The sequence below is a fragment of the Teleopsis dalmanni genome, chromosome 1, assembly GCF_002237135.1.
Source record: "Teleopsis dalmanni isolate 2A chromosome 1, ASM223713v2, whole genome shotgun sequence".
In the NCBI taxonomy this organism is placed as follows: Eukaryota; Metazoa; Arthropoda; class Insecta; order Diptera; family Diopsidae; genus Teleopsis; species Teleopsis dalmanni.
The window spans coordinates 25,672,419-25,697,317 of NC_051846.1; the positions used below are offsets into that span (position 1 = coordinate 25,672,419).

Consider the following 24,899-nt stretch of genomic DNA (forward strand, 5'->3'; position numbering starts at 1 on the left):
GCATATTAGAATTTTTTATAAATTTTTAAATTGTAAACTATGATTAGTCGAAAACATAAAGTTTTAAGCCCGCATTTATGTCTTAATAATAAAGTTATTAGTTGTAGATTCTTGTTGAAGGAAGGATCTTTCTTGAATAGAAATACAATTATACATTTCATTCTATTTAATGGTTCGAAAAAAAATATAGTTAATAGTAATTAATTGACACAGCCATAGGTTTGTAACGTGTCGAAGTTCCTGATAGAGGCGTAACTAAATTTTTTTGTAAACTATTCGTGGTATATTTCAATTTCTTGTCATCATAAATGTTTCTAAATTTTTAAAACTATAAATAATAAATATCCTTTATCCGTTTTGTAAAAATTGCAAAGTTTAATTTATAATTAATTTAAGTACTATTACTTATGAATATATAAAAATATGGATCCAGAAATTTGTATAAAACTATTGATGTAAATGCTTAAAATAAAATTTATTTTTTAGGTTTATTACATATATATGATGAAGTGAGTTTACAAAATAATATATTTAGAGAATATTATATGATTTAAAGGACATCAAAATCTATTTTCAAATCTTTCATTTACATTGCAATTCACAGTAGGTGAACTTAAATTGCTTAATTGATTAATTATAATCAAATAACATGTATGTTACAAACGGAAACTATTTTGAGTTAAATTTGCGCACAAGATCTGCAGTATATCTGTTTCATATGTACCTTCATTAACTTATAAACTAAATTATATACTTGACGAAGACAACGAAAAATAGAATTACTAACTGATACTAAGTTAAAATTTGGTTAAACGTTTTATTGGCTTCTATAACCAATTGCGTCCACCACGTCACATATTATCCTTTTTCGCTTCATCGTTTTTAACTGCATCCTCAGTGTCATTTGTGTCCACTAATACAGAAAAAAAATAAAAATAATTATTATTATAAATTGCAAATAAGTAATAATTAGAATTTTAACTTACTTTTCTCTTTTTCATCTTTAATTTCAGAATTATCAGTAGAATTCTTATTATCTTTTTCAAGACGTGGGCGTTTTCTTTGCCCTTTATAGGAACGATTATCGCGTCTGCCGCCTTCACCTTCATCTTCCGAATCTGAGTACTCATTATCGGGAACAATGCGTTTGTCTTTGTCACTTTGCGGTAGTCTCTCATCTTTATCAACTTTATCCTCATCTTCTGATTCATCATTAATAGCATCCTCGGGTATAGCTTGCATTTGTACGCCTGGTGCATGTGGAAGCATACGTAGGTTTTCAAATAGTCTATATATATACAAAATATGGAATTTAATCATTAACATTAAAATTGAAGAAATGTTTACCTATTTTTGATTTTTTCTAAATATTCTGAAGTGTTTTGATTGGACATGTTACTAGGGCTGATATGCAATTTGAAATCGGGGCCAAAATATTCGAAATAATCATTATAAGGCAATTCATTTGCTATTTCAACACCTAAAGCCACGGAAGTCTCATAAGTCCAACAGCGTGATACATTACGTATGGTATAACCACCACCACCGACCATTAGGAACGGTAAATTGTATTTCTTGACAAATTCTACACATTTGCCATGTCCTTTAACAGTTAAATTAAAGCAACCCAGTCGATCGCCAGTCAAGGAGTCAGCGCCACATTGCAACACAACCGCAGCAGGTTGGAATGTTTCCATAACTTTTGATATAATCGGCACAAATATAGACTCGTAGGCATCATCGTCCATACCATCGCGTAAGGGAATGTTTACAGCATAATATTTGCCCTTGCCTGCGCCTATATCGCGCAAATCACCGGTACCTGGAAAATATTCCCCATATTTGTGAAAACTGACTGTCATAACACGATCAGTGGTGTAAAATGCTTCCTCCACTCCATCGCCATGATGTACATCTATATCTATATAGAGAACACGTTGATGGTATTTTAAAAGTTCCAATATGCCCAATACAATATCATTAACATAGCAAAAACCGGAAGCTTCGGATTTTTTTGCATGATGCAGTCCACCACCCCAGTTTATACAAATTTCTGATGCTTGTTTATTTAGTTTTACAGCTGCTGCTACAGATCCACCAGCCGAAAGCTGACAGAATTCGTAGAGTCCATCAAATACTGGACAATCTTCACCTACATTAAAACGCTGCATTTGCTTGTTGTACTCGGACATATTATCAGGTCGTATGGATCGTAAAAAACGTACATATTCATCTGAATGGAATTTGGTCATCTCATCTGCTGTTGCTTTATGTGGACGCTAAAAGTGAATATGGAATAATAAAAATTTACTTAGGAAATCTATTTAAATATATTATATATAAAGTAGTTTAATAAGCATTATAATGGTAAAATCAAATCAATATGGATTTGCCTTACATTTTTAAAAGTGTGCACAACACTCTAAAATTTTTTATGTTTTCAGGACTGAATTATTTGGAGTTTAATTTTTTACTTCCATTTAGTTTAAGAGTCTAATTGGTTTCCAAAAGTAATGAAGTCCCAAAACGAGCCGTCAATATTGACGATCAAGTACAAAAGTCCAAGAACAGCAGAGGCTACGTTCTAGACTCACTCGTCAAGTTCGACGACTAACAGTCATTCAACATTCCCAAAAGGGACAACGCAAGTAGATCACTACGGACTACAACAACAACATCAAGTACCTACAGTGCATCACCCTCACTTCAAACTTAACTAAGTCTTATACTTATTTTATATGGCAGAATAAAATTCGATTAGAGTCCGTAAGAGCTTTCCAACTGTGGTCAGATTTACATCGAAAAGTCACTCGCCACAATTTTGATGTCAAAGTATTGTTTGAAAGTCATCTCCCCAGTGATGCAAGTACTATTCGATAAGGATATAGTCAGATATTTAATAATTATATTTGTCTTATAAATATGTCCATTCTCAATGTGTACCCTCTTTACTGCAGCTGTTCTCATTATGCCGTCACCCATATGTTTTTATGTCCCCAAACTCAAGCTCTATTCATTTATGGCTCTACAACGTTAAAGTGACAAAAAATTCTTTTGTCTGGACCTCAACTACATTCGGCATCAACTTCCCATTCTCATCTCATACTACAGTCTTATGATCCAAGTTTCAACTCGAAAACAAGCCATGTTCAGAATACGGGCTATAACAAGGTGGACTAATAACATTAGTTTCAATCGTTTGAAATTGTTTTTATTGTATTTTGTCTGAACAGACACTATATCTTAAACACTGCAATTTGATATACACTATTTTTTACTTACTAATATGATTTATAGTTACTACACGGACCATTTCTTGATCCCAAACACTTTAAGGAAACAACTTAATACAAAATTTGCTTTGCCTGTGCCACATTGAAGTGCTTAGGGTCTTCCACCTTGACCTAGATTGACTTTGATTAAAAGCCCATCTACACCTATTCCATTGTTGCTTCCAAACAATACCCTCTAACACTACCATCACCAACCCACATCTTAACGCATGCACACGTATTTGTAATATCTTTCATATTATCTGTTCTATAGATCTCGGCAGGTTATCACAACAACAATCTACCGTGATGAAGTATTTTATACAAAAAAATAGAATTCAATGGTGCAATTTACTGTTTTCTTGAACATTTACAAAATAACATTGTGATTAAGACTAGTCTGTGAAACAAAGGATAAGATAGGCCGTACTATCAGCTGCATCTTTCAACAATTTTTCGATATTTATCATTCCTTATGAATACCTCATGTTACTGGATTCTATAGTTTCATTCTATAGTTTGTGATGTGAAGTAGTGTGAGCTATAAAATGCTTTAATTTTTTTTTTTTGAAAAGAGAAGGTGCTAAACTATCTATGATTTGATCATTTGGTTACTAATAAAAAAGCTATAAATATAATTTCAGCCTTATAAATTATTGCAATCTATAAAGTTTTTCATCTACTGCTTGTTAAATTTTAAAACAATTTCTAAAATATAACTTGAAGAACAGTTCGTTTAAACAAATTTTTATTTATATTATACACAGTTTTCCAAGTAAAATTTAGCCCATCTACCTGCTTAACATTCTTTTTTACATATGAAGCCTCAGAGTAAAACTTTGTAGTACCTAGGCATGTCTTGAGTTATCCATGTTTTCAGACGACCAAGTATCTGTCATCGCTTTTAACATGATATTAAAAAGCTACAGAAGTAGAAAGAAGTAGAAGTTTCTACAGAAGTAGAAATTTAATTGACGTGATTTCGTGCCATGAAGTCCCAACACCACGGTGCTCTTAACACACTATTAGTATATTACGCCGCTAACCACCACATTGAAACTTCGACAAATTGCACCGATACCAATGGAAACTATACGTTTGAATATAGTTCCCTTCTTGGTGAGCAACGAGGCCTATCTAACACCTTTGCTGGTTTTTGGGGCACAACACCCGGTTGGAAAATGCAACTCCACATGGAATAAAACTAAATAAGTTACAACAAGAATAAAATTTCGAATAAACCGTCGACAGTTCGGCGATTGTTCGACTATTGTTGAGTTCCAACAACAGTTGGAGAACCGCAGCTGATTGACCTTTCACTCTTCTAAACTGGGGCTTCTACGCTGCAACGACTGCAAGAGGCGCCATTTATGTTTATATTATTTTATTGAATTTCAAAATAAAATGAAAATATGTTTACTGCATGTGTGTAATTCTTGAGATTACAAGAAACTTGAAACCTGTTAATATAATGGATATATATACCACATATATAAATATTCCATGTTTAGTCAGAAAAAAAACAATTAACTAAAGCAATTTACATTTAAATTTCATACTAAAAAATAAAAATACAATCAAGTAAATAAATAAACATATTCATAAACTTACATATATTTCCATTTTTCTATATAAACCATAATTCAACAATAAATTATGTGTCATACGTATACGGTGTGGTTTCATCGGATGTCCCTGTCCATAGTAGTAATTGCCAATATCACCTGTTAAAATGAAAAATGTTAATATACTTTTAAATAATTAAATTAAAATTTAATTTAAAAAAATCTTATTTTTTCAAATCATTAAAAATATTCAATTTTAATGAGAACATCAAACAGATTTTTTGAAGAAAGTCTGAATTAATTTTCACCGGCTTTGCTAATATAACACGTACACATAATACGGCCACCAGAAAAGTGAGCTGTGACTGAAATATAACGCGGCAAGGGACACTGAGTTTAGAGTTTAAGATACACAAAATTTTAATTTTTATGGGTGAGATTGCAAATAATTTTTTTTATTACATTTTTACGATTTTATATAAAACAAACACTTGTTTTTATTGTTAATTTAGTCAATAACAAAAAGAAAGAGTTTTATTTTTAATAATACATATAATATTGCAAATATTTAATAAATACTTACTGTCGTAATAATAGCACACACGCTTTTTACTGTGAGACTGCATTGTTGACTATATTGTCCAGTTCGAATTTTTTTTGGAAAACAAAAAAAGACTTTTTTATTTAATTTAAATAATTAATATTCCAATATTTTTATTTTATTCTTTTTTTTCGCTAATACCGCGTACAGACAAGCAAAGCGCGTCCTAACTATTCTACGTATATGCTGGAATGAGAGAACAAAGAAACAATTTTGACAAATTTGACAGCGAATAATTGCCATCCACATAATGCGCATATCTTGCCTATATTTTGAATGTCGCTTTGTGCCCATTGGTTTGTGTACAGACTAAATGGTGAATTGTTGAATGAAATAAAAAAACTTAATAATGCCTTAATATATATAATTAGAGATATAAATTAAAAGTTGACGAAAAATTAGTTTTACAAATTCCTGCACATAATATTTTTAATACAAGCTAGTCTTGAAGACGACTGTATAATTTAATTGCGATGGAGAAACATTACGCAAAAGTATTCCTAGGGCATGAATAAATGAACATTCAATAAATTAAACTAAAAAATAATAATAAAATAATTTTATAAAATAAAGTATAAAAAATCTTCTATGTATTATATCAACAAAAAACAAATTATTTTTCTAGGAAAAAAAGAAATTAAATATTGAAAAACTATACAAAAAAAATTTATTTGAACTTTTATGTATTAAATTTTTATAAAATATAATGATAAGTCGTTAACTATAAACTTACAATTTATTTTATTTATTAAAAGTGATACTTTAGTGTAAATAACTAAAAATTAACATGGATAGATATAGAGGGCGTTTACATTATAATGAGCTCATTTATGCAACTGTTAGAACTTCACTTAATAATATAGCACACAAAAAATTATATACTAAAATATTTATGTGATTGATCTTTTAAATTATTTACATACATACATCTTATATATCAACTACATACATAATTAATAAAAACAAAGATTTTATTAAATACTTACTTCCTCAGTGCTTTTGTTTACAGCTCAGCTGTTGTTTGTTCACATTTTCAATTTCGGTATATTCCCTTGTGAGAAATTTATTTTTAACGGTTGCATTCGACATTTTTCGACTATAATGACCTGATTTATTAATAATGAGCTCACTTATATAAAAGTATTTTCTGTGGTATATCATCCTCATTAGAGGCTATAATGAGCGTAACCATATAAATAAACCAGTGTAAATGTTCTATTAAACTTACAATTGAAGCAACTAAATCTTTTATATTTGCAAAGAAATTTAGTTGTGTTAAATTTCATTATTAGAAAACCATTTATCCAAAATGTGAGGCGATGCATGTATTCAGTAAATTTATAAACGGTTTAGAAGCATTTCAGAAAAATTTTCAAGCTAGTTAGTCAACTTCAACGATGACTATATAAAATAGTTTCATATTTAAATGCAATTATTTATATTTTTTACCTCAAGATCTATTAACCTAGTAGCCTACAAAATACATTAAAATTAAAATAAAACTTAATGGTCATTAATACACAGCATTTTTTAAAAAATGTAGGGAATTTTTTAAAATGTGGATGCAAAATGTTTTTATGTTGCATAAAAAATATTTTGATATTTTAATATGAAAAGAATTGCAGCATTTAATGCATCACATAATTACAATTTCTTTTGAATATAATGTATAGGTTTGTTAATGCTAATACATAATAATTATCATAAATAAAGCAAAATAATTTTAACGCTGTGGCAACCCTTTTTAATTTGGTTTCGTATACAAAAAGATAATCAAAAAGAAAAATCAAATTGTTTACCTCAGTTCGCCGCTGTGCCGAAACTGTGTGAGGCAAATAACAAGAATCAAAACAAAATGGCTGTTTGAATTATGTGCAGGGTTGATGTTATTGTACTTTTTATCTATTTTATTATAACTTCATGTCCATACATATGAATGTGAATTATGCATCTCAACATATTATTTTATGATTAATAATATAAATGTTTTAAAAATTTTTTAATAATATTATTAAGAAAATCATATTATATGAAAAACAATCATTATTTGTTTAAATACACACTTATGTGGTATGATAAATGATACGATACATCTTATTTTGAACACACTAATATTATTTATTACCATAAAAGAGTTTAACAACAAAAATGTTATAAATTTGTTAAAAAGTTATAATAATAATGTACTATTTCACTTTTTTTATATATATGGATATATTATAAAGGCGCTAAAGGTCTATGTATATAGAGCTTATATTTTATATATGCATAAAAATATAAGAAATAACCCATATTATATGGTTATGAGGAATTTAAAATTTCACATAACACTTTTTATATTATCTCTGCATTTTAATTATGTATTAAAATAATAAATCAGCATTAAAATAAATTATTGTTAGGAGTTATCCAAGGATAATTATATTAAGTCTGTTCCACGAGCTACTCTTAGTAAAACTCAAGTAAAGTACAAACCGAAAGCGTAATGCTAAATCACGCTCTTTACACGATTTTCATGGAACAGCTTTATGTAAAGTCTGGTGAGAGCACCAGTGCCGTGCAAATCAACAATACAAAAATTGAAACAGAAATTATACTTGAAATAAAATGTACGAGTAAAGTCTGTTTGGCATTTTCAAATTAAGACAGGGATGTTACGTTCTCTTAGATGCTCTTATTTACTCGAAAATTTGCTGGTGGAACGCACTTGTGTATGCACAGTGTTACTCAAAGTTACTACGAGTAGCTCGTGGAATTGACCTATTATATAGATACTAATCTCGTTTGAGGTAATTGTTTTGCAAAAACAATTACAATTACAATTACATTCGGAAATATCCAATACCTTAATGCAGCTATGCACACAGAACAATGATTGGAGTTAAAATAAATACTGAAATAAGCTGATTTCACACTATTTGGAAAGATTTGACTGATTTTGGTGCAGAAAGCATTTCTCTATTGCTTGGGGTAACACGCTTGCTTGGTATCATAATTTATAACAATGAATACTAATAATTCATGAAATATTATCTAAAAAATCTTGAAAATTCTTATTTTATGTTATAATACATCTTGAGGAAGTCGATTATTTGCTTTTCAGAAAAAGTGTATAAAAACTAAATCCAGTAGTCAATATTCATTCCTATTCATTCATGCAATATCTATTAAGTTTTATTTTCTAAGAATTATTATTTGCATTAATAAAACACAATAAATAATTATTAACCATCAATACTGAAATGAGTTTAATGTATTGTCAAACACAATGCAACCCTGGTTTTGGTACAAAGCAGATTAAAGAAATTCGCTGTTTTCGCTGCTTTCGCCTACTCAAATGCTTCAGTCTGGTTTGTGCGGTTCGTGTGTTTGCGTGTAGAAATTTATTTGGTTGTGTCGGCGGCTTTAATGCAGTTTTTCAATTCAAATAAGAAAATTTAAAGTCATTCATATTAATGTTTTCTTATAGAAACAAATCATTAAAGATTCACTAAAATATTAAAGTGTGTATATTATTTTGTTTATTTATTTAAATTAAATGAATGTTAAGTGATAAAAATGTGAAATGAAAAAGAAATTAAAAGAAAAAATTTTTGTCTCGCCCCTTTTTGTGTGAAACTAGTTTTTATTGAAGTTTATGTTTTGTTGTTGTCTTTTTTTTTTTGTGTTTTTGTTTTAAATAATGTAAAAGTTGTTTTTATCAAACAAAAGTGAAATAATATGTGTAATATTTGTTTAAGCGAAAAATCCAGAAATATTTTTATTTTTGTTATTATTTGTCTTATTATATGCAGTTCCATGCTGAATTTGTGCAGACATCTGTGGTTGCCTCTTACCTTCTTTGTATCCTGTTTTTCGTTTCTGTTTGCGTTTGCGAATTAGCAACATAAAATTTACTTTATGCTTTTTTGTAGCATTGTTGTTGTTGTTGTCGCTGTTGCTGTTTTCGTCTCCATTATCTTACACAGCCTCGTCCCACTGTCTGCGCCTAGCGTATCTGTCTTTTTAGTTTACTTTTTAACTTTTTTGTTTATTCCATTTTTTATTTTTACCAGCTTTTTGCTGTCTCCAAGGAAGAAACGCACTGCGGGCATCAATTTTTTAATCGCTTTCCTGACTTCTTTAGCTTAAATTTTCTTCCTATTTTTATGTGATTTTCTTTTAAATTTTCCAATTAGTCTTTGTGATTTCGGCTGCTAAGTGAATTAAAAAAAAAACAAAAAATTATCCACGTATGTGAGTTGGAGTTTTCCAAATACCGGAAAAATTCATTTTCAAACTTATAAAATTTAATGTGGAGAACGGCTGCGGTTGATGTAAAAAAATAATTGTGGTGAGTATTTTTTTTTGTAATCATTTGTTTATGCTTATGATATACTTAGATATTAACCATTATTTATTATTAATTATTATACTTTTTACTATTAAATATTTTCAATTATTAAAACTATTATTTATTATTATTATTTATATATTAATAATAATAAATAAATAAGTAATAATAAATAAAAAAATAAATAATAATAATAATAATAATTAATAAATAAAGTAATAAATAAATAATCATAATAATAAATATATAATAATAATATATATAAAATAATATGAAAATTATTTATTATCATTAACATAATTATGTATTATTGCTTTCTTTATTATATTATATTATATTTCGTTTATTCAATCTATTAATTATACTATAATTGAAATAACTATTATTCGTTATTATTAATAATTTTAAAATTATTGGTAAATATTAATACAAATATAATTATTATTTATTTATTATTATTGTTATTATTAATATATTATTGATTTTTTATATCGTTATATATTATTATAAAAATTATTATATATTATTAATTTCATTTATTAATCTTATTATTATATATTTTTAATTCTATGTATTATTATTATATATTATTGGTTTTATATAATATTATTCTGTTAGATTTGTAATTTTCATACATGAATATTATTTTTTATTGTCTATTATTATTTATTATTGTCTATTATTATTATTTATTATTGTCTATTATTATTATTTATTATTGTCTATTATTATCTGTCTATTAATTTAATGTATTTACTTAATAATTAATTCCCCATTTTTATTTTATATATTGTTGTTTTATATTATTGATAATCTTTTAATTAACATTGTGACCGAAAAGTTTCCGGTCATAAATAAATAAAACGCAAAATTCTTAATCTTCATCAATATTTATTTATCTCCTTCAAAATATGCTCCATTAGAAGCGATACACAAATGCCAACGTTTCTTCCAATCATCAAAACATTTTTTATAGGCGCTTTCCGGTATGGCTTTGAGTTCCCTCTGCGAATTCTGTTTTACGTCTTCTATGGATTCAAAACGCGTTCCTCTGAGTGGTAATTTGAGGTTGGGAAACAGGAAAAAGTCACACGGTGCAAGATCAGGTGAATACGGTGGCTGTTCGATGGTATTTATTGAATGTTTGGCCTTAAAATCGTTGATAATGTTGAACAAATTGAGGTGAATCGGAACAAGCCGGGCGTTGACACGTCGCATACACAAATTGTCCACCAAAATCAAACGAGCCATCTCACGACCGATGCCTAGCTCTCGTGCTATCTCTCTAACACTCACATGAGGATTTTTGAACACGATTTCCTTTGCCTTTTCAATGTTTTCGTCGGTGGTAGAGGTCGAAGGTCGTCCAGAACGCGGCATGTCTTCGACGGTCGTACGACAGTCCTGAAAGGCTTTGTACCACTCATAAACTTGAGTTTTCGATAAAACTGATTCCCCATAAGCCTTTTGTAGCATTCGCAACGATTCTGCACACGAAATTTCGTTCGAAAAACAAAATTTGATGCAAACTCTTTGTTCAATATTTTTTTCCATTGTTTTTTTCGCAACGCACTACTGAGGTGAACTGGTTTCAACAGCTGCCGTAAACGAACTGTCTGACAGATCGCGCTCATTTTTGGCATAGTAATTAAGGACAGTGCTGCCAAACTACATAAACTTAAAATATCGAAAATATACAGCGCGCGAATTTTAAATGAGAATTTCCGAAAACCTTTCGGGTCACAATGTATATATCATTATTATAATACTATTTATATAATTTTTATTTAGTAAAATAATTATTTTAATATATTTATTTATTTATTTTTTATTATTTTATGTCTTTCAAAATCCTTTAACCCATAATAGTTTATTTTTGTGTGTTATGATTTTTATCATACTTTTGAATATGAGTCCTACTAAATATTTAAAAGGTTTCTACTTCTTATAAAATTTATAAATGTTGAGAGGGGCGAGCGACAGTTGTGTAGTTATGACTATTTTATGTTGGAAGTAGGTTTTCAAATTCCTTCTACATATAGGTCATTAATTTTTTACTATTTTTTATGGTCTTTTTATTTTGGGCAGATCTAAAACTTTATTTTAGTAATTTTATAGATACAAGTACCTACACAGAGTTCTTGAAAAAAAAGAAACAAACTTTAGCTTAAAATTTCGTCTATAGAAATCTTACAAAATAGTTAGTCTAAATTATAAGAACCATCAATAGTGGATCATGAAATATAAAAATGAAAACATTCATAGAGATCTTTATATACTAACTGTATGAACCAAATTTAACAACATTGCACAAAGATATGTTAAAAATATTAAAAGACACACAAATATCTTAAGTAGAGAATTTGCAGTTACTCGTTTAAAAAGGGTTTATAGACCAAAACCAATTGAATGGCGAATAAAATTTTTAAGTTATTTTTTCCTGTTGTCTCTGAGGACTCAAAACAAACTGAAAAGAAATCTTTATCAATCCAAACACTCTCTCTTTAAGTATTTTTGGTCTCATTTTTCTCATGAGGTCCAATATAATAGTTAATCATTTATTCGCTTTCTTTACAATACCATCATCACAAATGTCGACTTTTTTAATTATATATTTGCTATATATGTTACAATAAGTGGCTTAGAAGTTAATAAATCAGCCAATGAATCTCTATTCGACAAATCTCTTGAACATTTTCTGATATTTAGATGTGTTCAGAATTCTTTATGATTAGCTTTCAACGCATCTTCTGAGAGCCGTCTAATTGGTACATTAAAACGTTCTATTACTTTTCAGGCCCTATGCACCAGTAAGAGAGAAGAACAGAAGTAAGTAATTACTTCTCATTCGTAAATAAAAAATTTTACCTATGATGTGGCATTGTGTTTTGGCTAAATCAATACTTAGATCTTGTAAATATAAACCTAAAAAATTTATAAGTATAAAGAAAGTTGTGACTTTTAACAATATCTACAAATAGTAACTGAGTAATTCATATGTAGTGAAATTTTTTGAATCTATGATAAGATCCTTTTTGTCATCTTTAGGATTATTTTTGGTGATATTTCTTTTTTGTATCTTAAAGCTATTTATATAGTTTAATAAAAAAATCTGTTCTATTTTGTGTAATATTATTTTTTTGTATCTTATAGATACTTGTATGATTTAATAACACTATCTGTGGTCTTTTATTTTGTGTGGTCTTTTTTTGTATCTTATAGATTCTTATATAGTTTAATAAAAGACTTTGTTCTTTTTTTGTATCTCTTTTAATAAGTGTGTTTTATATATCTCTATGCTTATCGTTAAAATAATCTCTTATTATTATGGTTTTATGTCAGAACATACGTTCTTAGTTAATTTTACTTTTAGACTTCACTTTAAACTATTTATATACACTAACGTACATATGACAAGTAATTTTTTTATTTAATAAAAATATTATCTATTTAGTTTAAAAATACAAGTGTTTGCTGCTAAGATCCGCGAAACCACGTTTCAGTAAACTTTGTTATAACAAGATCGCATTGCAGATTTCTTAAGAATTATGGCACGATCATTCCTGTCTGCCTTCTGGTTTTTATAGCACATAAAACAGATACACGGTATTCATATTTTATTATATTTTTATGACAAATTGTATGATATGTGTTAGTATGTAATCTTTTGTCTTCTATTATACATAATACGATCCAATGTATGCCAAACAAGCATGTCTTACATATGTTTTACTTCAAAGTAACTTTACCCTTTGCTAAAGATTTTTCCATAATCTCATTTGACAGAAATGTAATCATGTCGTCTTCCTAAACCACTTCAGCTTTTATCTGTAGTAAAATAAGACTTAAACCAATTTTTTTATATTATTTTAAGAATATTTTTATTGCGTTGTGTCTTTGACAAACGATATTGGGGAAAATGTACACTGGAGACACACAAAACTGAAAATGAAAATTCAATAAAACAAAGTATGCAGTCAGCAATATGAACTCAGTTCGAATGCAGATAACAAATATTAAATAAAATATAAATAAAAAAAAATCTAATTTTATTTGAGCGTAAATACGTTTTTCAATTTTTCATTTTTCATTTTTCACTGAAAAATATTAAGAATTTCATCAGTACACATTTTATATGGAATCGGTCTTATCTCCCCGATGAAAACTGTGCGCAGTTGTGTCAACCTACTTTAGGAAGCGATTTTCTACAGCGGAGTTGAGAGGAGGGGAAAATGTAAATCAATTCCGTTGATAATTACAAATCAATTAAGGTTTTTAGTTTTCCATAATTGCTGCGTTCAGTCACTGATAACTGTTCAAAATTATAATAATTTTATTAATAATTTTTACAATTTATTTTACTTCTCTACTGACTAGTAGTAGTATTGGTAGTCATATTGCGAAAAAGAAAAAAATGTTTTAAATGTAGAAAAAAGTTGAAATGATTTAAATGGAGCGCGCAGCTGCAAGGCGAACTACTTCATAATTTTTTGATACTTCATAGATATTTTTACCAGTTTCAGAGGAGAAGTAGTAGTTTAATTAATAGCGTTGCTGTTATAAAATTTTTCTTATTGTTTACAAATGAAATCAAGTCAATTGCCGCCAAAACGACTAAATAAAATCAACACACACAACAGGCACTAAAGTAGCACAACAATTATGGTTTGTTTTTTATTTTGTGTAGCAACTTGCGAGCCAATGCACTGTGTAAAAGCTAAAATTTATAAATAAAAATAACAACAATAACAACATAGAGAAGAAAAAAAACGCATTTCAAACTTGTGGCTTTATAGCCTTGTTCTGGCTGATAAGAGTAATTTTATTTGTATTTATACGGCAGCATTCACAGCAACCAAACCGACATACGCACGACTCAGCTGAGCCGCCACCAACCCAACTGCAACAGAAATAAATCTAAGCATTTAAAGAATCCAACAGATACTTTTTTACATACAAACAAATATTTTTTTTCCTATTTTTTTATTTTTCTATTTTTTTTATTTTTATTATTTTATATATATTTTTTTTTATATATATGTATACTTGATTTTATTATTTTTAAACTTTTTTCTTTTATTACTTTTACCAGTTTTTATTTTTTCGTCCATTTATTAAATGCCAACATTACACTTAATGACTTCGAGCGCTTGGTATTAAATGAATTTCAGATACAAAGTATCAAAGTGTATCTATCTATCTATCTATCTGAGCAACTATCTATACACACTTCTATACATATATCTATCTGTTAAGCCACGTAGTAGCGCATATGCGAGCTTAATAGTATTTTACTGTTGGCGCTATTTAATGCGTTAGTTAGTCTGCTCGTATTTTGAATTTGTTTTTTATACCATTTTTTTTATTTATAATTTTTTTTTATTTACTCCTAATTTTACTTAACAAACTTGTATTTACATTTTATTTTATTTTTATTATTATTTTTTTTCTTTCGGTATTTTACTCGGTACGCGTGCATAAACATTATCCACCGTTACATGCGGTAAAATGCCAACCGAACGTACTGTGCACATTTGGTACCGTGCTTATCTGCTATCCGTTCGCTAGTTGCTGTTACTCCTTGTACTGGTTCCAAAAATAGCTGCATTAAGTTATCAAAGTATGAGTTCGTTCAGTATCTATATGAGTTGGTTTGATTCAGTTCAGTGTGGTTTTGTTTGTATTTCCATGGCTGCTGCTGCTGCATTGGCTTATGCGTGTGCCTTGTAATATGCGGTATGTGTCGTGTAATATGCACAGGAAAGAAAGTCTGTCCACCAATGTCAGCCTGAACCGTTCTAAATATACCTAACATATCTATTTACTTTTGTTCTATTTACTCCTGTTTGGATAAAAATAGCAACTTAGCACCTACAGAATGCTATTTGCTTTACTCTACAACTTGCTTTATTTACAATGTCAGAGTTTATTTGTTTTACTTAAGCTGCTTCATATTCCTTAAATAATTCTTAGACATACTTACATATTCAGTTTACGAGTATAATATAGTTATTTTAAAAGGTCTTAAAAATTTTTAATCAATCTTGAAATCAATTTAACTATCAATCCTATATACATAAAGTGACAGTTTTGTTTTCATTTTCAATTTGAAGTTTGTTTTTACTAGATATTTTACCATGAAATTATGAACCGTGTAAAGATTACAACTACATATTATGCATCTGAGGGGTAAACATACTATCAGATATTTATTCTAATATATATGCATCTCACAAAATACTATCACTGCTAATAAATATTCTGTTATTCTTTTATATTATTAAAAAGTTTGTTAGAAAAAATTCGCTTTTTCGTGTAAATATTTAAGGATATCTGAGATAAAGAAGATTAAGATTTTTATAAGAACATATTTTCGCTCATCGGTAAAGAAAACTGAAATAACAAGATAATATACTATATAAAATAATTGAATTGGGTGGGAATCGAAATAGAAAAGAAAGCTATAAAACTAAATATTGGCAACAAAAAACATTAAAAAAAAATATGTAAAGAATATTTTCTTTTAAATATATAAACTAATAGTGTATGTTAGAGCTTAGATAAATAATTTGCAAATATGTTCATTTTCATATATATTTTTATTTTTTATTTTTAACTACAAGTTGCTCAAAGTCAGACTCTCCGGAGACTCTTCAAAGTGCCATGTCACATCCGGACGAATGGCATGCAAAGAGACCTTAGAATAGATTCGGTCAAAAAATATATAAGGGGCAGTGCTCTAAAGTTATATACGAAAATCGGCAGTCTGCTAAGTACACTATCTAATCTCAGAGTAATCACTAATCGCACGGGGCGATACGCAGATCTTAAATCAGTCATTGAATAATCACGAAACCTATGAGGAATACACAAATTAGTCAGTAAGATGGGTGGGACTCTGCAGAAACCCCCCAGTTATCAAAGAGTAAAAGTACCCAGATGCACTAACTCGGAAAAGGCTCAATATAATAATTTATCCTTTTATTATTTTATTTGATCAATATTTCGACTAACTATGGTGGTACTCATCCTCCATCGAAAGGCAGAGTTTCTTCTTATGTTAAAAGTAGGCGAGGTTTTGTTACCACTAACAAACCCAGTCATGAAAAATCTTACTTTTCGAAACATTTTTGAAAATTTTAAAGATTGTAATTATATTTAATCCAATATTAATTTTTATTAATTTATAAAATAAATACATAGTAATAAATTATTGTACAAGATATGATAAGGAGTAATAGCAACAACAGGCTTAGCTCAGTAGTGATATTTTTATTTTAATTTAATATCGGAACTATTAAACATATAGTATAGATTATAAATTTTATTAATGTTATTTTGTATGGTTGTGGAAAGAAGTACGGAGGGAGCTCCTATATACCTCTAATTGCTTTAAGTTGGGGAAAATTGTATAGTATATAGAAATGATAATAGATAAAGGATGAATATGACAGTATTGACATAGATCAGGTGGGTCTCCATGAAGAATATGCTAAAAAATCATGTCCCAGATTCAGGCTTTTAATTTTTTGTGGGGCAGTTAGTTTTATTTTAAAGTAATGGTAGTGGCTTGGAGGAGTAGAATTTCCTGAGAACTAGAATTATCAAAATAAAGGAAATAAGGTGCAGGCTGTTCTGTTTTTCTATATTCTAATATATATGTAAATATCTTTATATGTGGTTAATAGAGGAAATTAGTTCTGAAGATCTACTCTTTGGGTTGTGCGCTTGACTCATTAGCTCGTAAACATTCCATAATAGAATGTCTCAGTCTAGTCAGATATAGTTGTTCAGTATTCAGTTTTTGCTCTTCTTATTTGCAGCTTTTGCATTTCTGGATAGTGATCTGCCATCAGTTTTGTTACTTCTATATATTATCTATATCTATGGTTTATCTAGTATGCTTCTACCGGTACTATCTAATAGCATTTTTATTTTCGATAGGTTCCAGCTTGAACTATGTTAGTTTGGATTTCTTGCAGCCCATTGTAGTTTTCTATTAGCGTTCTGCTTTTCTTATACAATTATGTATATGTTTTTGACATTCTGACTGACATAATTCTGTACATCATAAATAATCTAACTTTAATAGTATTAATAAAATATATTTACAATGTGTAGTTGTTAATTAAATTAATTTTCGGTTTATTTTTTTTTTTTGCTTATGCTTATCATTTTTAGTATTGTAAAAGGCTGCTGTTAATCAATTATATATACATATGTGTATGATATTATTTAACACATATTATATAATTTAAATCTAAATTAATGAAGACAACAACAATTTCGATATACATAGATTTTTATAGATTTACTTTTCCAATTAAGAAAAAATCAACAAATATTTAGTGTGTTTCCTTAAACTTCATAATCAATTTGTTAATATAACTTAGTTCATAATAACCAGTTTTGCCTCATAGAAGACGGACCAAAAAGATTTTTAATGACATTGAAAAATTTTGATAAGGCTAACATTTTTTTCTGTTTTTATGTTATAAATAAATTTTAATTATCGTTTAAATCTCAGATATTTATATATATAATATAATAAATTTGAAGAATGTTAAATGATTTTCTATATAAAAAACTAATTTCTTAATATATTGTATGCACATAAACAAAGATATAAAAGAATTAAGCTAATTATAAGATACTTTAATATGCAAATGAAGTAACGCTTGTTTATATAGTGTGATTCTCAAAATCTCTTTTGTCGATTTTTCATTCGTGTTACGTTGATTAAGGGTATGGAGTTCAAATCTGCAACCAATCTTTTCCTCTAGACATCTAGGTTTCTGGCAGCAAAGCAGGTAAAGTACGTTGTTAGTTTCAACGGGGTAATAAATCATTGTTATTTTAGAAGGAAAGAATATCGTGTGTATAGTAAACTTGCTACATATGACTAGATAATCATTTTTGTCCTAGATATTCTTCCAAAGATACCCCACCTGTCAAAAAGATGGATGTTTTAAAAATTTTTTAAGTTGATTTAATTACAGAAATGAAACGATTACTTTCTTGTTCCGGAACTTTATTTGAGAATTTAAAAAGAACAATAAACATGTAACAGCAACTACTTCAGGAGGTTCCATAATTATCTCTTGTCCAAATGAATAACATGTGAAAAGCAAGCAAATTTATGCTAGAGGTCCACTGGGGAACAGTATTTGATAACTTTATTCTGAAAATATCTTAGCCGCAAACTACACAGATAAGAACTGTTTTGTTGTCATTGGAAAAAAATATTACTGATATTTCCATATTGATAACTAGTTTAAAGACTGGGATATTACTATTAACCTTACCAATTTCACTTACATAATATTTTCTTCTATAGTCTACATAAAACACGATCTAATTAACTATTCAAATATAATGATATATTTTAATTTATATCATGATCATTTGAGGAATTTGGAAAGTTAAAGGTTATTAGTTAATTTATTGAAATTTGGCTGACCATACAACGCTGTTTCGAGTGTTGTCATGTACACATCATAAGTAGTCTTAGGAAATAAGCGAATTTCATAATTAGTTTATAGTCCGTATATAATTTGTTTGGGCTGCAAGTGTCAGGCTTAGAAACAGCGTTGTATGGTCAGCCAAATTTCTCTCGTTCAATCATTCCTGTTGGAGTTGTAAAGAGGACAATGAAAGTATTCACATCGGCTTTATTACTGGCCAGCGCAAATGTTTTGCGTCATTTTTTATATTTTAGGGGCTATTGTTGAAGATCTTAGTCAACGCCAGGACCTCTCACTAAACTTTCTCGAAGCTTAAAGACGCTTTTTAAACCTATTAAGTTTTTTTTCCGGAAAAAAATAGACCAATAGGTCTAAGTATATCCTTAGGATGGCCGATATTAATATATGATATATAATAATTACTCTATATCAATGTAAATGTAATTAAAGTGTATGTTGATACTTTTTTCGAGTCAGCGCAACTAGGTACTTTTATTATTTGATAGCTGGGGGTACTACAAGGTCCCACCCATCTCATTGACTAATTTATGTATTGCCTATAAGCTTCAGTGATTAATCTAAGATCTGCGTATCTCCCCGTGCGGAAAGTGATTACTCTAAGATTAGATAGTGGTAAGTAGAATAGCCTGTCAATTTTCGCATATAACTTCAGGGCTCTGTCCCTTATGTATTTTTGATCGGGTCTATTCTAAGGTCTCTTTGTGTGATCTGTATTAAAATTGTAATACATCATTAGGTTTTTTTTTAAAGTTAATTAAATTGAAATAATCCACTTTAAATATCACAAAATATAAATTGCTTTAAAAGTTTTCTTATCTTTGCTCTCTGTTAATATTTTTTTTGTTTTTGTCGTAAGTAAAGTTTAAAAAATAATCAACACTTGAATGCAATTTATTTTGTCCTAATGCTAACAAAGTGAATTGGGTTAAGACCATTACGAAGAACTGCATAGCTGCTGTGCTGTGTATAACCTTTCATTATCGTCGTCTCGTCTCGTCACCATTGCATCCAAACTGGAGCACAGTGGGAATGGTTGGTTGCTGCAAAATATTTACAGAAATGTTTAATAAAAGCGGCAAAAGCGGTAAAAAGCTTTTAACTTAAATAAAATAAAATCAAATCAAAACAAGCTCAAGTGGAGCTGCAACAATGGAGAAAACCGTACAAGCGCGAAACGGCAACGGCAATGGCAACTCAAACTACAACACCATTAACAATAACAACTCAAACCACCACAACAACTACAATAATAACAGAGAAAGATAGAAACACACACACTAAGCATATAAAAAATACAAACGCCGTAAAAGCACCAGCACCAGCAATGACACCAACAACAATAAATGAAACACAATGACAGTTATTGATAAGGCACAACAAACTTACACAAACAACTATTAAGCTTGCCACAATCAATAAAAACATCATAACAACAAAAACAACAACAACAAATAACAAGTTGAAAAAAGTAATAATAATGAAATAATAATACGAATAGTTATTGTAAATAATAACCGTATAAAGAAATTGTAGAAAGTAATGTGTAGAGGAGGAGGGCGGTTTGTGGAATTGGTAACGCATTACAATAGTGACAAGCAAAAGTAAATAAGCTTTTTGTTGCATTTCTTTCGTTTATATTTTTTTTCACTTAATTTAAATATTATTACTTTTTTTTGATTTTATTTTTCTCGCATATATTTTTTTTTCTAATTTTTGCTGCTTGCATTTTTTTCCTATTAAAAGCAAAGAAATTGTCTGTGAGTGGGAAAATATTTAACTAAATTCAATCGTTTACTACTTTAAACAAATTATTTTTTTTTTCTCTTTAAGTTGTTTACATTTTACAGTTTAGTTAAAAGGCAACTTATTTATGCTATTTAAATTTTTATGGGCGCTGAAAAATATCTGTATATTGTAGAGCTTCATTTTTAAATTATGTATTAAAGTAGTAAGTAAGGAGCTTAATTATGTGCGGGTTATTATATTTGTATTACTTTTCAATTTAAATAAATAGTTAAAATTTTTGCAGTATAATTTTATTTACTATTATGAAATTATATTAACAATTAATATTTATTAATTTTTGACTAAAAGATTGAAATAAAGTGTTTTTGGAGACTAATTGGTTAAATTTTTTATTGTAGTTGAAAAATAAAATTAAAAAAAAAAAGCACGATTAGTTTTACAATAATTTTTATTTCATCGCTATTTCGACTTTAGTCTATTTTTCCTAACGATGAGTTTAGACTAAAGTCGAATATCTATGAAATATTGTTAAACTAATCGTGGTTTCTTTTTCTTCATTTTTTATTTTTATTTTTTAACAACAATAAAAAATTTGACCAATTAGTCTATAAAAACATTTTATTGAAAATTAATTAAATTAGTTTATAGTTTATTACTAATTGACTAGTTACCACATTTCAAAAATAAAAATATTAAATTAGTTTATAAGGCTCCAAAAATTATCGTAAGAGCGCTTTAATACATCATACCAACATATTAGGGGTATTCACGATTTCGAGTAACGGGCTCGGTAACAGTAACGTATTAAAAGTGTAAAGCAGCAACAACAAAATACATGTTGAGTAATGTTACATGCATAGTAACGTTACAACATTAGTAAAGCCTTTGCTTTGACCAACATTTACGTTGCCATATTTTAGGTTGGTTCTAATGTGACCATTCTTCTACTCACTCTTACGAGGAATGTGGAATCAAAATGGTTTTCTTAGCTGATTGAAGAGGATTAGTTCGTCTTTCCACTTCACCTACGTACGTATCTAACGGTAGACATATATATTTCAACATAATATTAAATTAAAACATTGCCACGATGTTTTCAGTAAACTTAGATACCAAGTACGCACAGATAACTGAGTGATAAGTGATAACAATTTTTTTAGAATTCTTTTGTATTTTTGACCATTTGGTTTATATACCTTCTGCTCAAAAAGTACTCAGATTTTGTAAATAAAAGACACAAATTTAAATTTTATTCCAAATTTATTTTATCGCCTTCAAAATATGCTCCTTCTGAAGCGATACACATATGCCAACGCTTAACCCAATCTTCCATACACTTTTCGTAGGCCCGTATAGTTGGCGGGTATGGCTTTTAGTTCCTTCAGCGAATTCTCTTTTACCGATTCAATCGACTCAAAACGCTTACCACGAAGGGGCAATTTGAGTTTCGGGAACAAGAAAAAGTCGCACGGCGCCAGATCTGGCTAATATGGTTCATGTGGGATGACAGTGGTGCCGTGTTTGGTCAAAAAATTGCGTACAACACGAATTTTTCATAGTAAAAATCGATAAATGGACTTGAGGTAGTCTCACATTAACAGCTGCTGTAAATAAACTAATTGACAGATGGCGCTCAAATTTGTACCATATGTCAAGACCTTTTTTGAAAAAGGTCTGTTATTTAAGGAGTAGTTAACAAACAACAAAATCCGAAAACTTTTTGAGCAGAAGATATACGATGTTTTTAGAGCACAAAAATAATGTTTTCTTCTATTAGGGTATGCACATCCAAGTCATGAAGTGAACACAAAAATATATAGGTTTCTGTTTGAAGGTACCGTTGCAGTAATACAATCAATGGTGTCAATGATACATTTTATTTGCCCCGATTTAGTTTATCAAAAGCAATGCACCACAAATTTTCAGACATTTGTATGTACTTTTTTTCTAGAATACTTATAAAATGCTCTTAAAAAGGCATCACTTTATACTCCTTAAATGCATATTTCTTTGATTGGTTGGGTTGAAATAAACATTATTAACATAGAACTTATGTACAATGCTATTATTTTTATTTGAAGTATAGTGTACAATCGTGAGGTATAAGATCTATTGCTGTTTTGTTGCGCTATCTGAATTTTCTGATCTAATCAGGGTACAGTTCATACAATTGATAAACTGTAAAATTTTTATTATCTACTTTAAACAACTTACTTACCATCCTTTAACTTTAAGGAGCTCTTTTGATTTCATGGCAGTTCAAAAAGAGTATAGGCATTGGATCCGCTTTATGAGAATCACTGTATACAAAGTTGATAATGAATATAAGTTTTACGTTCAACAATATAAGCATCTATATATCGTCGGTATTTCTGCGATTATAAGAAAAGTGAAGCAAAACACAACACTGGTGGATGTTTCAAATTAAATTCAAATCGATTTACATTAAAAATTGTGTTAAGACTTTTACTGTTGACGCGAATAAGCAGTTTAGATCGCATTTTACATTGAACCATTATTTCGTATTGAATAGACTAGTTCGTATTCGATGTTTTTTTAATTCTTTAAGTTTCAAAGGGTATTGACTAGTTTTTCATTAAATTTGTTGAATTTTGTTTCGCTGACATTATTACTGTTGTGTACTTTTTTAAATTGAAATCCATTAGTGATTCAAACGCATATAATTGGAGGTTTGAATAAAGTTCTAATTTCCTCATTTACTGGTTTTAGAAGCGATTGTACTTATGTTACAGGAGTGACTCTCTTGTAAAGTACATTTTTAATATTTCATTTAGTTACTAATGTAAATAATGTTAATTTTTATAAACACAGTTGATTCTGCTATACTTTCAACATTTTTTAGCTTAGCTTTTATCTCTTCTTTTAATGTAATTAATTTAATAGACTTAAAACAGTTTATAGTTTGCATAAATCTTAAATTTTTTTCTCCTTCACTAAGCATAAAAGTAAAAATTCTTTTTAAAATTTATTTATTTAGCTCTAAACGAAAGAAAGAAAATTGAACTTAAGAGTTTTTATATTGCTACTTTTTTTTCTCAAGCCATAATAGTATTGCAGATACTTTGATATCTGCAAAGATGCTCGAAAACTAAAAAAAAAATATAAAAAAACTGTTGCATTGTTTGGTTTGGATAAGTAGGAAAAAAGTGGACCGCCTACTTGCTGTCGTCGTAAAAATTAAATGCAAACAGTTGGACATAATATCAAGCTAAGCACTTTCGACAAAAATGGGCAAGGCATTAAAGAAAAACAACCACAAAGGAGCTCTTCAACTTGTCTGCCAATATTTGTTCAATTGTAGAACTTAAATACTAAAACTATTACGAAATAAAAAAAAAATTTTATGCAATAAGTATTTAAAGTGAAATTTAAATATTTTATGGAATTTTACTTTTAAAGTAATAGAGAGAGTAATGATTAAATAGTAAAATCTACAAAGGTACAATAATCCTTGTTAAATATTTAACCTTTACTGAAAAGATATCTATTTCTATTTCTTTAATTGCATATATACAGTGTAAATATACTTGTTATTTAAGCTAACTAAGTAAAACAATTTGTAATAATCCACCCACTATTACTTGCCTGCCTTAGAAATTCTACGATTGCAATAGAAACTCCTGATACCAAAAGTGCACAGCAAAGATTTTATGTTTCATAACATATTTTTTTACTAGATATCCTACCTTCCTGTTTATGTACACGATTACATAGAGTTGCAATACAGAAAAGGGTCAGTTTTTGAATTGAATCTGTACGACCGTTTGCGTTTAACTATAGAACGCTTCCTTTAACTTCAGTGGCACTTGATGTACTTCACTAAGCCATTCAGCTGTACAGTATTTTGAGCTTCCATTTTTCACAGTTTTTATGATT

At 28.7% G+C, this 24,899-nt stretch overlaps 1 protein-coding gene across 1 annotated transcript; it reads right to left on the minus strand.

The window, feature by feature from the left end:
• Positions 1-353: 353 nt before the first annotated feature.
• Positions 354-5,631, minus strand: LOC119668223 (histone deacetylase HDAC1). The gene is made up of 5 exons (XM_038077667.1): positions 5,421-5,631; positions 4,884-4,996; positions 1,348-2,279; positions 987-1,288; positions 354-913 (listed from the first exon to the last, which is right to left on the minus strand). The coding sequence occupies exons 1-5, from the start codon at positions 5,461-5,463 to the stop codon at positions 852-854; spliced, it is 1,452 nt and encodes a 483-aa protein (XP_037933595.1). The 5' UTR covers positions 5,464-5,631; the 3' UTR covers positions 354-851.
• Between the last annotated feature and the right edge of the window lie 19,268 nt (positions 5,632-24,899).